General features: G+C 35.6%; 1 protein-coding gene across 7 annotated transcripts in view; it reads left to right on the top strand.

Moving 5' to 3' along the window:
- The window catches only part of LOC132160081 (dedicator of cytokinesis protein 3-like), a 177,343-nt gene that overhangs the window by 27,115 nt on the left and 134,272 nt on the right, over positions 1-15,956 (top strand). For all 7 annotated transcript variants that reach the window (XR_009437948.1, XM_059569782.1, XM_059569783.1 and 4 more), the window contains exon 2: positions 14,312-14,395. Coding sequence is in view for 6 of the 7 variants with exons in the window: in XM_059569782.1 (XP_059425765.1) it covers positions 14,312-14,395 (84 nt within the window). In the remaining variant the exon portion in view is untranslated. The remainder of the gene's footprint in view (positions 1-14,311; positions 14,396-15,956) is intronic.

The raw sequence follows: 15,956 nt of genomic DNA on the forward strand, positions 1-15,956 counted from the left end.
CTTTAGGCCCACCTGTCAAGCGAATTAAATTTCATTCTACATATGAGCGTTATCAGTAATTAAAACAACATTTGCAAGATAAAGCATGCTATATGTAACTGCTGTTTTATTCAGATTAGGCAACTTTTTATACTTTATTTTCTGAACACTTTAGATTAGGGAAAACTCTATATTTGTTCTTTGATATTTATTAAAAAATGTAGCTTAATATATATAACATTTTATTTATATAATATCTTTGTCGTTTTGTTGACTATAGAGAAAAAGAGAGAGAGAATTATTTTTATTTTTTTGGTATTTATATAAAAAATACACTTATATAGTACAAAATGTAATAAGTATATACAGTACACTCACCGGCCACTTTATTAGATACAGCTGTTCAATTTCTTGGTAACACAAATTGCTAATCAGCCAATCACATGGCAGCAATTCAATGCATTTACAGTAGGCATCTAGATGTGGTGAAGATAACTTGCTGAAGTTCAAACCGAGCATCAGAATTGGTTAGAAAGGGGATGTGAAATGGTTGTTGGTGCCAGACGGGCTGGTCTAAGTATTTCAAAAACTGCTGATCTACTGGGATTTTCACACACAACCATCTCTAGGGTTTACAGAGAATGGTCTGAAAAAGAGAAAATATCCAGTGAGCGGCAGTTGTGTGGATGAAAATGCCTTGTTGATGTCAGAGGTCAGAGGAGAATGGGCAGACTGGTTAGACATGATAGAAAGGCAACAGTAACTCAAATAACTACTCGTTACAACCGATGTATGTCTCTAAATTCACAACACATCAAACCCTGAAGCAGATGGGCTACAGCAGCAGAAGACCACACCAGGTGCTGCTCCTGTCAGCTAAGAACAGGAAACAGAGGCTACAATTCACACAGGCTCACCAAAATTGGACAATAGAAGATTGGAAAAACGTTGCCTGTTCTGATGAGTCTCGATTTCTGCTCCGACATTCAGATAGTCAGAGTCTGGTGTAAAGAACATGAACGCATGGATCCATCCTGTCTTGTCTCAATGATTAAGGCTGGTGGTGGTGGTGTAATGGTGTGGGGATATTTTCTTGGTACACTTTGGGTCCCTTAGTACCAATTGAGCATTATTTAAACACCACAGCTTACCTGAGTATTGTTGCTGACCAGTCCCTTTATTACTACAGTGTACACATCTTCTGATGGCTACTTCCAGCAGGATAATGCATAGTCACAAAGCTCAAATCATCTCAGACTGGTTTCTTGAACATGACAATGAGTTCACTTTACTAAAATGGCCTCCACATTTACCAGATCTCAACAGAGCAGCTTTGGGATGTGGTGGAACGGGAGATTCACATCATGGGTGTGCAGATCTGCAGCAACTGAGTGATGCTAACATGTCAATATGGACCAAAATACACCTTGTTGAATCTATGCCATGGAGAATTGAGGCAATTCTGAAGGCAAAAGTGGGTCCAGCCTGGTTCTAGCAAGGTGTATCTAATAAAGTGGCCAGTTAAGCAATTATATAAATTAATTATTTTATTTGACTTTTAATATAATAATAATAATAATAATAATAATAATAATACTAAAACTAATGAGCAGCAAATCAGAATATTAGAATGATTTCTGAAGGATCAAGTGACTGGATTAATGATGCAAAAAAAATTCAGCTGTGAAATCACAGGAATAAATGACATTTTAAAATATATTTAAATAGAAAACATTATTTTAAAATAATAAAACATTTTAAAAATGTTACTGTTTTTGCTGTACTTTGGATCATATAAATGCTGGTTTGGTGAGCAGAAGAAACTTGTTTCAAAAACCTAAAAAAAAAACCTTTACTGTTCAAACATGTTTGAGCGTAATTATTCAAGTAAATTTAAACATACATATTAATAGATATTTTAAACATTTTGTTGATTTATTTAAAGAAGTAAATAAAAAAAAAATATATATATATACCAGAAAACACAAACACTACATATAAAAACATTGTCTGTAGCCAATAAATAAATAAATAAATAGGCATCTTGGCACAGTTGTATGTTGACTTGTTTGGTTGAAGAGCTCCTGTAGTACACAAGTGCCTTTCACATGCAGTCACGACTGGACAATCAGATGTGCTCTGTTTATACATGTTTATATCTCTATCCCTCTCCTTCACTTTAACTCTAAACACACTCTACTGTTTACCTGTGAATCTGACAGCCTGTTATATTTGTGTTGTGTTTCATGTTCTGTCCATCAGAATTCCCCCTCACTAATCCAAGCATAATCCTTCATAATGCAGCTTTTGTTCTGATCCGTACTGCCGTAAGACATCGCTGTTCGCTCAAATGAAATGGGAAGGGAAATCAATTAAACCAATCAGTCTTACCAGAGTACTGACTTTCATTAGTTAACTTATCGACACCTTCATGTTTGAGATTTCGACATTTAAGACATAAAAAGTACCAAAAACCAACACACACACACATATATATATATATATATACAAATAAATAAATTAAGAAATAATAAATGTGAAAGCTTTGGGACTGTTTTTAATTTCCATTAATTTTGCAGATAGATATGCACAGAACATCGAGTGGGTTGACGCAACTGTTTCTGAGCACGGCCCATATGTGCTGTAGCAAAAAAGCATTTAATTTCTGTAATCATGCATAATTTCAAATACTCAATTAGCAAAGCTTTTGATCCCTTAAAGGGGAATTTGAATAGATGGAAGAAAATAAGAAGTGAAAAAACAAAACAGCACCCTGCCGTCAAATGCTTCAGCATCTGCTTTACAACATCATTCCCGTCTATCTAGCAATTATATTTGCAGTCGTTAAAAAGTGATTTTTTTTTAATGAATGCACTGTGCCATTTTGAATTCCTCTTTAACGTTCTTATGTTGTGCATCTTCAATTTGAAATCTCATTTAATGAGTGTCAGAGTTAAACTCAACTGCGTGCTGACTAGAATTATCACAGTTTGATTGAATCGGTTTGACGGTCACGTGGTTCAACCATATGGAGATCTGATCCCTTTCACCACACAGCCAACAATTCAGAGTTGGCACAGGATGAGCCCTGAAGCCTCCTCTTAGGCTAAGAGTTGTTTTGTAAAGTAATGCTTTAGTAGATTTGACTTTGTCTAAAGAGCGTTGGCACAAGTGTATCCCTTCTGGCTTGGACTGATACTAACGTTTATGCTGTTTAGCTTGCATTTCCACATGAAATCATGAGTTGCACCACATGAAACATTTGACATCTTGAACTGACTTGACATTCAGTCATGAGGGTCTGCAGAGGTCCTCCTCTTGATACAATTTCCTGTTTTTATTTTATTTTATGTATCTTAATATTGTTTATGAGTGGTTTTGAATGTTGGTTACACCACATGACATTTGTTGGTTGCACCGCATTACTTAGATATGGCAGACACAAGTTTTCAAATGTTAGTAAGCTGTGAAGCAGTTATATATACTTTTAAATCAGTATAAAGCAGGTTTTCTGTCAATTTTTTGCCATTATGATATCAGTTGTACTGTACTGAATATGAAATGCCACTCTAAATGTTTTCTTGTTAAAACACAAAAGTGTTGTTTTTTTGAATAGATAAAAAAGCACAACTCCATTGACCCAATGAATGAATTAAAATAATAATAATAATGGTTTGGTCACATTTACCAACATCCTGCAAATTTTCACTGGCCAAATCAAGTCATTTCAATAGGAACCCACGTGATCAGGAATTAACTTGAGGACGAAAGATCCCCATGCACATTCTGCAGCGGTTTCAAAAGTTAGCCTCACAAATTAGCCACACTGAGCAACAGAAAGCTGCTTGGTTTTAAAATGACTAATGTGTGAGCTGTGCTTCATGTATCGCTACACCAAGTTCGATTGGCAATTTTTGCTTGTCAAATTTTACCAAATTTAGCTGTACAAAAGGGATATTACATGCCATGGCATTCTTATTTAATATGGAAGACAAAACCAGCTTGCAATGGATGCCTGAACATAACCAATGCAGATTATATCTGGACAATGTTTCTCATCCAGCTAATTAAAAAGCTAAAAATATTTGCACAGTCAGACTATGCTACAGATACTGGAACAATATCATATTGTGTATAAACATGTTTCTTATTACATACTATCAAAGGAAGACGGAATACTGTAATTTTGCACTTCTATGTCTCCGAAAGTTTTTGAATGGATGAATGTGATTTCTACGATGTTGCTAGAGGACTGTTGGGAAGACTAAACTTTGGGCCCTTGCGAGCTTAAACTAGTGTTAAAATTAAAGATACAGTGATTTCTCAACCTGTAACAAGAATGATTCCTTAAGTCCAGGAAACCCCAACCGAACAATAGAGGCGTTACCCATAAGGCCGAGCTGAAAAATAGTATCCACTCTTTATCTCAGACCCACTAAATCCCTTTCTCTCTCTCACCGACCTCCACCTTCCCGACCTCCAAATGTAATTGAAATAATGTCTTGATTAAATCTGGGATAACCTCTATGCAGAAATCAAATTTAATAAAGCGCAAATGCACTATAGCTGTTAATGAAAACAGTACAAAAATTGAGTTGGAGGATGTTTTTCCAAGCAAAACAGAAATAAAGTTGGTATTAAATTTTATGTTCAGTCAACAGGATCGCTGCAACCTGCATCTGGTACTAGTATGAAACAGACAATACGGCATGAATGAAGTCAAGTCTTCCAGTCCAAAGTAGTTTTCTTCTGAAATCCCTTGCTCTTGGGCTGAATGACAAAACCGCTCTCCGCCCTAATCCTACTGTCTCTTCTTCACAGCGGCTCTAACCCAGACAGGGGAAAGCATGATGTGTTTTTTACAATACGGCCCACCTCTGAGGTTGGGAGAGCCAGACTGACTGGTGCGCTGCTCAAAGTACATTAGAGTTTGATGGTGGGGAGGTCTGAGAGGTAACTCTTCTGGTTAGGGATGGATTTGAAAACAGCTCTAAATGTGGAATGCTGGCTTTTGTTTGCAGCAGAATGGATTAAGGCTGCATTCGTCTGGCATTGTGTGCTATTCCCTCTGACAGTGCTCTGGTGGGGAACTACTCTTCTGTTTGTGTGAACTTGATGAACTCTATGATCTGATTTATAAAAAAGAATAAATACATTTTAACTAGTGTTTAAAAGTTCAGGGTCAGTAACGTTTTAATGTTTTTGAAAGATGTGTTATCTACTATGTTCACCAACGCTGCATTTATTTCATAAAAATACAGTAAAAACAGTAAAATTGTGAAATATTGTTACAATTTAAAATAACTTTTCTATGCTAATATGTTTTCAAATGTAGTTTATTTCTGTAATGTAAAGCTGAATTTTCAGCATCATTGCTCCAATTTTCAGCTCTTGAACAGCTCATTGAAAGAACTACGGAAATTCCTTCTGTTAAGTGTTTGCTAGAAATGTGCACAATTTAACATGTTTATGTAAGCTTAATTATTTGTATTTTTTCAGGCATAATTAGCTAAGTATTGTTTGCTAGCAGTGTTAGTTTCTAGCTTCTTGTAAACTGTAGCTTATAAAGCTACAAACTAGTCATAAAACAATATATTTTAAAGTAGTTAAATGCAGTTTAAAATAAACAGTTTTACGTACAATTAACAAAGAAATTCCTTCTGATCAGTGTTAGCTTGCAAAACTAAGAAATATGCAAATTTTGATGTAAATCAGCTTAATTATTTGTATATTTTCAAGCATAGTAAGCCAAGTCTGGTTAGCTAGCAGTGTTCGCTTTTAGCTTCTTATAAACTGTAGCTTCTAAACTATCATTGTACTCAGAAAACTACCAGTGCCTTACTTTCAATAGTCAATTTACCCTAGTAAAAATGTAGTTAGCAACACAGCAAGTTGCTAACAAAAGTAGCTAACTCTGGCTACGCATCGCTTGAGGCCAGAAGAGTAAGGTTTTACCTGCATTTACCTCATTCCAGCTTGCCTCTGTTACAATTACATGACAGAGAATTGTAGCTCTGCTTTGTATTCATTCTGTGCACAGACAGTATTTTAGAGTAGGAGTCAATAGCTCTTGTTAGCACACAAAAGTACAATGAGAGGTAGCTGTTAAGTGGTATATTCTGGAGAACTAATGTCAGTAACTGAGATATCACATGTAGATGTGCTCATTGTGTAACAGATGGTATTGTATCTGATGTCTGTTTGTTTTCAGAGCAAGATTGGTAAATTCCCTGACACTCTGTGTGACACTTACCGTATAAACTGGGACACCAGGAAAAACTGTAAACAAAAGTGTGTCTGGAAGTGCAAAGATTTGGGGCATCCATCTGTCTGTGTTCATCCTTCAATATGTTTGGCTGTTTCGTGGGAGGCCCAAGTGTCATTTACACACTTCATATCACGCTGATTGTTTAACCCGGCTTTCATAAAAATACAAAAAATTTGCATACATTTTTTTATCCACTAAAAGGTACAATTTGTAAGATATTTGCAGTAAAATATCCAAAAACCACTAGGCTAGTATTCTATATTTTGTCCAGCTGATTACTAACAATATCTCTAATGTTTTCAACTACTTGTAAATCATGAGAAAATTCCCATTCTAAACTGACACGGGGCAGTGCACTCGCCTGTCGATGACGTTAGTAACCTTTTGTTACCGCCTTTACTGACGTAGAAACCACGTGACAACAGTGTCATGGACAAATGCGGAAGTAGATTCGCGACATACTTCAACTAGAAAGAGATCCCGATCTCGCTTGTGTTTTACTCGACAGGTGAGTTATTCTGATTCGTATCTTTACAGAAAACGTATGCTATTATAACGATCAACAAGATAAGTATTATGGGGCATACACGCCAAACGCGGGGCATCGCGTCTCTAGAACCGCGCGAGGACGCGTCTGATCCATAGTCTGATCGCGTCCTTGCATTAACTTTGTATCTAATCTACTTGCGCAAATCGTTGAACTCGCGTTAAATCCATGATTTATCTTTCCGTCTGATTGATGGCCGTCAGCGGTTGGGTAGAAGACAACAAATCCCATCTATCCACGCTCCTTCTTATAGCGTCATCAAACCACGCGATTGCTATTGTTTTGATAGTACGCCCTCTAGTGGCATGTCCTACAATCTGTACCTTTAATCTGATGTCTAATATGTGACTCTGCAATAATTTAAGATGAGGTATAGTATGCCTCTGTACAACGACTAAATCTGGTCTACTATTCAACTGTACAAAGACTTAATTTGAAGTCTAGTATGCAACAGTACAATGACTTCTTAAATCTTAAATCTAGTATGCGACTCTATAACAGTTTATTCTGAGGTCTAGTATGTGACTGTACAAAGATTTAAACTGAGGTCTAGTATGCAACTGTATAACAAATTATTCGAAGGTCTTGCATGTGACTGTACAATGACTTAATCTGAGCTCTAGTATGTGACTATAATATATGACTGTATACTAATATGACTGTATAGCGACTTAAGCTGAGGTTTATTATGGTTTAGTACCATATGTTATCATAGTCGTGTGTTAAGTCACACTTTTGTTTGTTTGTGTTTAATGCTATGCCAGATTCTGTGGGTATTTTCATGCATTGAATGAAGTTCAATCTTCTGTTTATTCAGCTACCGCTATAGGAAACAGGACAGGTTTGGGAACCACTGGTCTAATTCATGCACCTGATTTGTCTCACATTACAGGACGAGTTAGTTGTTGAAGTTTGACACTTTTGTCAAGGGTTTGTTGTTGGCAAGCACCTCTCTGTGTTTTGTACTGGCAGTATTTTAGTACCAGATGGTAGCTTTTATTACAAATATTTCTGAATCAGAAGCTGTTAAATGGTCATTTAGACACATAATGTAATCCCATTTGGCACACGTTTCTGCCCACTGATGTCAGACCAACCTAGTCACACCCTCAGCTGTCACATGGACAACACCTGAACTGGTCACTGAACAGCATATGAAATCAAAGGCTAATTTACATACATCCTCCACACCTCAGAAGCTGTGATGGATGCAGGCAAATGGCCCATTTAGTTTATGTAGCGTGGCTGCAGGCAGTTTGCCCAGACTGAGAATGAGAGTCCAAAGTGTTTAGGTAAAATACACTTCAAATGAGGGCACAGCCAACACAATGTGCAACCGGTTTCTGTCTTATCAATTCGCTTTATTGTCGCCCTGAGGCTATCATAAGAACATCTTGCCAAAGTTTGCATCAGACTCTGAAAGTACAGTATTTCTCTCAGGGGAATCTAATGCACGATGCTGAGCTTTGATGCTTTGGATGGGGAAAGATTTTGTGAGTGTTTAGACTGCCTTGAAAATGAGTAAATAGTGGTAAATCCATCCTTTTGGGTGCTATTCCTTAAAAGCTAAATCAGAGTGGAAAGATGTGCAGGATTAATTCTTACAATGATTCTCTTCATTAATTATCCGACTTTTATTAAAGCGAAAGTTCAATTACAGATCCAAAATAATTCACTTTTTCCAAAAAAGTTCTCCTGTTGAACAAAGAAGAAAATATTTTGAAGAATGTTGGTAACCAAACAGTTGCTGGTAGCCACTGACTTACATAGAATGGGGAAAAAACACTATGGAGGTCAGTGGAGACTGGAAACTATTTGGTGGCCTACATTCTTCATAATATCTAGACATATTAAAGGAACACTCCACTTTTTTTGAAATTAGGCTCATATTCCAACTCCCCTAGAGTTAAACAGTTGAGTTTTACAGTTTTCGAATCCATTCAGCCGATCTCCGGGTCTGGCGGTACCTCTTTTAGCTTAGCTTAGCATAGATCATCGAATCTGGTTAGACCGTTAGCACCTCGCTCAAAAATGACTAAAGAGTTTCTATATTTTTCCTATTCAAAACTTGACTCTTCTGTAGTTACATCATGTACTAAGACCGACAGAAAATGAAAAGTTGCTATTTTCTAGGCCAATATGGCTAGGAACTATTCTCTCATTCCGGCGTAATAATCAAGGAACTTGCAGTGATATTACTCAGTGCCTGAAAATAGTACCTATTATGGACTATTTTCAGGTGCTGAGTAACATCACTGCGGATAGAAATATAGAAACTCTTTGGTAATTTTTTGAGCGAGATGCTAATGGTCTAATCGGATTCAATGATCTATGCTAAGCTAAGCTAAAAGTGCTATCGCCAGACCCGGAGATCGGCTGAATGGATTCGAAAACGGTAAAACTAAACTGTTTAACTCTAGGGTAGTTGGAAAATGAGCCTATTTTTTTTAACAAAGTGGAGTGTTCCTTTAAACTATGTTGTACCAGAATTACCATCTTTACAAGATGAGATCTTCAGACACTGAAATTATTTGTTTCTATGGCAACTTTCATAATCTCAAAGAGTATGTGGTTTCGTTATATAAATTCACCTTTGTATTTCTGAAAAATACTGAATAGCAAAGCACACGGATATGTAATTAACAGATTTTTGCTGATACTGATAGCAAAAAAATGGTTAAAGGCTGATTTTGATAATATTATAATGATTTTAAAAACTAACATTAAATGTAAAGGTCTTTATATATATATATATATATATATATATATATATATATATATATATATATATATATATATATATATATATATATACTTAGACTGAACATACAATTATTCAGTTATTTTAATGTTTTATTAAATTTATATTTGTTTTAATTTAAATTATCTTTAATTGTTATTATAAAAGTTACTTTGACGTTAATTATTTATTGCAATTGCAAAATAAACTTTTTTTTTATTATTTAAAAAATGAAGGTTAACTTCCAGCATTTGAACTTATTATTATTATAGCATACCACATAATTCTAATACAGTATAGACATTTTCCAGTATATACTGAGCTGAAAGTATGGAGTAAACTGTATGTTACTGTTCTAAATTAATAATCCCTAATTGCTTAGTATATGCAACTACTGTATATACTGCATACAATAAAAAAAAACTTTAAGAAATTATGCAACAAAGCATGCTGCTACATTGCTTTGGCTCTGTTGTATATTGCACATTTAGACATAGAGAAAATTAGCATACTATGAACAGTTTTCATAATATGCACTGCAGAAACAGTATGAGCTGAGGCAGGATGTTATTCTGAACAGTCTCTGTGAGGTTTAGGAGGAGAGATGTTCTCTTATTAAGCAGGCTGCCATCTAGTGTTTAATAGGTTAAGTGCAGTTTTAATGACAGACAGCAAAATGCCTCTGTAAATCAAATATAGGGAACGTGGTTGTTTCACTGCGTTTCCATTCGAGAGCCTGTAATATCCTTCAGTAAAACAGAGCAGAATAAAAACCTGCTGCCCTTCCATAAACCCAGATTTATTAGCATGTTCTGCTTGTTTGTTTAGCAGATTATTGAGACACGCATATAAAACCTGCCGGCATGGTTCCATTTGGCTTGCCGTTTGTTTATTTGGCATGACAGGAAAAAAATTCAGAATGGCAGGAAGAGGTGCGGCCCTACGGGCATCAGCGGCCACCATCCATTTAATGAGTGTTTGTATATGCCACATGCAAATGTCTTAATTTAGCCTATAGTGTTAGCATAATACATGTAGATTGAAAGCTGATTCGTTACTGGACAAATACCAAGTGTATAATGACTGTCTTCTGTCTGTTTGCAGACACTCTTGGGTTGGTTTACTGACCTGCTTCCTCTGCTAAGGGTTAACCTGCCCTCAGCTAGCATCTCTGTCATAACATCCCTGTGAAATGCACTAATCACACACACATGCGTCTCAAAGGGTAAAACTCTTTTTGTTAGCAGGCACCACAAAAAGCTAATTTGACAGGCTATTTGCCTTAATTAAAATGTAATTTCCTCTCAGGATGTGCCACATTTGTCTGTCTTCTCTTATGTTATCCACATTTTTCTGTTTAATTATTTTTATTATTATTTCTGCTAGTTTTGTTATAAAACAGTTAAAGTATTTATGACGTGTTGCAAGTTAGCACTGACTAGCAGCTGTGTACATCACACATCGTTGATATACTTAACAATGTTTTGATGCCTGAGATGTTAAGTGCTTATTTGTTGTGTAGCAAGTTAGCATTGGTTAGGCTAGTAGCTAATATGTCTCATTTTATACTCGACAACAATGCTGTAGTGTCTATTTTTGAATGTTAAGTGTTTATTTTTGTTGTGTTGCAAGTTAGCATTGGTTAGCCTAGCAGCTGTGTATTTCTCAGGTGTTTTTTTATTTATTTAGATAAATATGATGTGTTCTGCATGATTTGCCCTGGACATCTTGGCGACCTGAATATTAACTGGATAGCATTTTTAATTTGTTTTACAGCATTAGGGCCATCACAGTGCATTTTCTGATGCAATTAATAGTGTTCCATATTCAAGACACATATTGTTTATGTTGTCCCGCCTTTTAGTGGGATTAATTCATGAATTGCTCTTTTAATAGCTATTGAATTATTCACTAAATGCAGACCTCTGGCGGCAGTCACATGTTTTTGTGGAAACTGCAGAGGGAGCCTTCGAACAAGCATTACATTTTTAGATCTTTGAAAATAAATAACAAATGGTACAGATTTGATCAGAAATAAGTAAATGAACATGACAAATCCTGAAAGACGCTATGTCCCTTTTTGATTTTTTTTGTTTTAGTCCAAATCGTCTTTAGAAAGGTTTACTCAGATACCATATTTTGTTATGAAACTTCATTTTACTTATAAAAGCAGTTATAGCTATTATAACGAATGCATGATTTCCTTCAAATAGAACTATCATACAACTCCTGAGCCAATGAATAAGGATTATGGTATATACAAATAAATGTATGCAACATGCAATGTCACATTTGTCATCTAAACCATTGTCTATTCCAAATAAATCATGGATGCTTGAATTGTTTCCTGGAGCAGCAATGTAACCAGTTCCATGGTGACACTGTGAACAGTTTGTTTCTAGAACAGACGTGGATATCAATTTGGGATTGTGAGAAGCCTGTCTGTGTACAGCAGCAAAACAAGCCAGGCAGGATCATGTTGCACAAATACAGATGGATTCTGAAAAATTACTTAGCTTTGTTCCAGGCATTTCAGCTGGTCTGCGTGTCTGACCATTATAATCCCATCCTTATATAATGAAATGGCCAACGGATGGCTTATTTTCCCATTTGGGACGGAATAAACCGCATTTATATTATGGACTAAGGAGTGGGTTTATTTTAAGAATGTGCTTTGTACAAAAATATCTCTTAAGAGACATCTCTATTTACACACATGCTCAATTTTGCTTCTTAAAGTTATTATGAATAGCCGTTTGCTAGTTCTGTAATGTGATGTATTTCCCGAGTGAAATGGCGAAATGCAAGACAAGTCTTCATTTTATCCTTCTGGAATGGATTGGATGGTGAAAGAAAACCAGAGAAGCAAGCTGGTTTTTGGATAATAGTCAGCATGGCCTAAGTGATGTCACCGGAAAGAGCAAAGAGCAAATTGTTGTATTTTCATAATATAATATACGTTAATAGTTCAAAATAAGACTAGCAATGTGTTTTAAGAAAGTAATTTTCAATGTCATGTTGACCTTAAAAAGTATTTTTCCCATGTGATCCCCATGTTGCAATGGTAACGGAAAAATATCTGCTCTTGGAAAGCTAGAATCAGCGAAGCTCTCAGGCGCATGAGCTTTCTCATCAGCATGGATTCGGTAATTCCCTGGGATGCTCGGTCCAGGTTACCATGGCGATTCAGAATATCTCTGCTTTTAAAACCGCACATGTCCGTTCTAGCTATTCTGGAATGCATTCATTGAAAATAAATCCTATTATTTCCACTGCGCTGCTCAACCCATCTGCACTGTAGGGGCACCATGGTACCATATACTGTGCTACTGAATCGGTATTAGATATAACCTAAATAAAGATAAAAAAAAAATGTTATCAGCATAATAATTTGAGTGGAATTTCATTTAAAACTTTTAAAATGTCTGTATTTTGTTTTTACAACTCTACAGTGGTGGCTGATACAAAGTTACCCCAGTGTTTCTGGAGTAATAATAACAGTATAGTAACTACATTTTGATAGAAAATAGAGTTACCAGGCAAGAAAACAATGTGCCACCCAAAAAAAAAATGGATGTACTGAACCCAGCGGCAAAAGCATGGAATACAGATGACCTGAATATGATAGTAGCTTTGTCTTTACCTTTGGCTTATCCCTGAACAACAGCGTAAATTCCTGTATCCAGCAAATCTATAACTGAACCTAATATCACCATTTGAAAAATACATGTATGGGGAACATGCTATGGAAAAGAGCTCAATGCTATGGAAAGCCAACAATGATTAATCTCTGTTTGGTTGCATTTAGTGATGTGTTTTAATTGTGTAGAGTTCCCCAATTATATATTTTGTAATATTGTACTTGTTTTGTATTATACAATGTACTTAATATGGAAGGTCAACTTGTAAGTAGACTATTTGTAGGTGGATTTCCTACAAAAAAGTTAAAATATTATGTCTCTTAGGTAAATCGAAGCTTGTTTCCACCACAGAATAAAAATAACTGCACAAATTAATAAAAAGATAACTGTGACTTTTTATTTCACAATTCTGACATTTTTTCTCACAATTGTGAGTTGTTATCTCGCAATTCTGACTTTGTAACACGCAATTGCAAGTCAGAATTGTGAGATGTAAACTCGCAATTGTAAGAAAACAGTTATTGTTTTCCCCCCTCGAATTGGACTAGATAATTTGAAACTACAAATGTATATCTCACAATTCTGAGCAAAAATATCTGAATTGCTAGAATTATGGGATATAACCTCAATGTTGCAAGTTTATATGACACAATTGTGAGAGAAAAGTTCGAATTGCAAGAAAAAAGTCAGAATTGCGAGTTTATATCTTTATGTTCATGATTCTGACTTTATAACTCACAATTGCGCATGTATATCTCACATTTCTGAATTGCAAAATGTTAACTAACAATTGCGGAAAAAAGTGAATTGTGTAGTAAAAAGTCGCAGTTACCATTTTATTTTTTTCATTCAGTGGTTGAAACGGGCTTCCATAGTGGCGCTATAAAGACATTGCTTTGTTTTTTGAGTATGATGACCAGCCTGACTCAACCAATAGCATGAGTTGGGGGCGGGGCTTTCTGACCAGTGACAGACAGGGGGAGTGTTTGTGAATTCTGTTCAGGAGGGTAGTTGTGCAGAAAATACATCGCTTTTAACATCAAATTGTTTTGTGGTTTTATTTACAATGAATTGTGTCTGAACATTTTCAATAAGCATCTAACTCATTTTTCTCTTCTCTTTTTTTCTTTTCTCAGTGGTCTGTAGTTTCCGCGGATCAGTGTCACTTGGTCTGACTCTAGAGCTTGGAGAAACGGTTCACATCCTTGAGAAATGTGAAGGTAAGTCATTCTCTAGAAGTATAGTAAAACTTTTAAGATGATGTTTTTGGAAGCATATGTTTTTAAACTGGTCTTGGTGGAAAATTATTTTCCATCAAGAAAGACACAAATGTAAGTTACTAATAACTTTAAACCATTTTTTTGGTCCCAAATAGGGTTGCAAAAGGGGTGGAACATTTCTGGTAAATTTCCATAAACTTTCCAAAAATCCCTGGAATATTCACAAAAAAAAAAAAAAAAAAACCTGGAAAGTTTCCAAAATTTCTGGAATATTTCCGAAATTTATTGGAAAAGTTCCACCTTTTTGCAACCCCTACTATCTTGTCCTACAGAGTGACAGCCCAATTTATTATTTATTCTTTTTCAAATTATGTTTTTTTTTATTTAAACGATTATTTAATTTGCATGTTTGTTTCTAAAAACAAAACAAAACAATGGAGTCATGGTCGAACCATTAAACAGTATTGCCATGTTGACAAAAATGATAAAATGCACAGATACTTCATTTGATGACCTATGGCGGATATAAAACATTTTCCAAAGGTTAGAAATGACCATTAAAATACAATTTCAAGCCCTTTTATGTAACCTCTTCATGGAAAGTGCCAAGAGATATATCAACATTTCCCACCCACTCTTAGTTTGGTACCTATTGTATATTATAAGACAAATTCGCCTGTCTCTGCGTTTTTTGCTCAGTATGTAACTCGTGCTGCCGGCAGTCTTTAGCAACAAGAATAATTCTGAATACTTAAATGTAACCAAGAGACTTTCAAGACAGTTTTTCAAGGCACCTCTAGGGTCATCATGTAACTGTATTTCAGCCTACAGAGCAGTAATGCATGTTTTATTAGCATATGTTTAGAATCAGGTAGAGGACTAAAGCTTCTTTAAAGTTAGACATGACTTTTTCAACAGCACTATTAGCTAGCTTTAACTTATGGTTACCTCCGTTCTGCTGATGCAGTTTATGGGATTTTGTGCCCATTTCAGGACAAGGGCTTTATTCATATGGGCCTATCATCGATTGCTTTGATGAAAGCTGTACATCGGCACACTGGCCTGAATGTGCCGGTTCCCTCAGATAACGGGACTGACCATGCGATATTAGGCGTTGCACATCAGTCCTCCAGTATTGATCAAGAGTTCATTTAGTTTTTTTCCATTTGTAATCTTCCTTTATCAGGAATACTGTGAGAATAATTAGATGAAGCAAGATCTTCTAGATCCTGATTGTCTCCCTTAGGCTTCATACATTTCGCAAGTCACCTTTTGTATGATTAATTTCTTCTCAGATCAGTTTACTTTGAGACTAGCTTTATCTCCCAGTGGAAATGTTATTGCTTAAGGGTTGCTTTTTCAATAGCTCTAGATACTTTCTCAGTTTTTTTACATACTGTAATAGAATAGAGCGGCTAAATTCAGTGTGGACCGTTCAGATCATTTGGTTTTGAAAACATTTAATGAGAAAGTTCATACTGAAATCTGATCTTCTGTTTGACTTATATTTGCAAACTTTGGTTTATTGAGAGATCTAAGTCAGTCTAGATGACAGACAGTG

Source organism: Carassius carassius, chromosome 16 (assembly GCF_963082965.1).
Source record: "Carassius carassius chromosome 16, fCarCar2.1, whole genome shotgun sequence".
Lineage (NCBI taxonomy): Eukaryota > Metazoa > Chordata > Actinopteri > Cypriniformes > Cyprinidae > Carassius > Carassius carassius.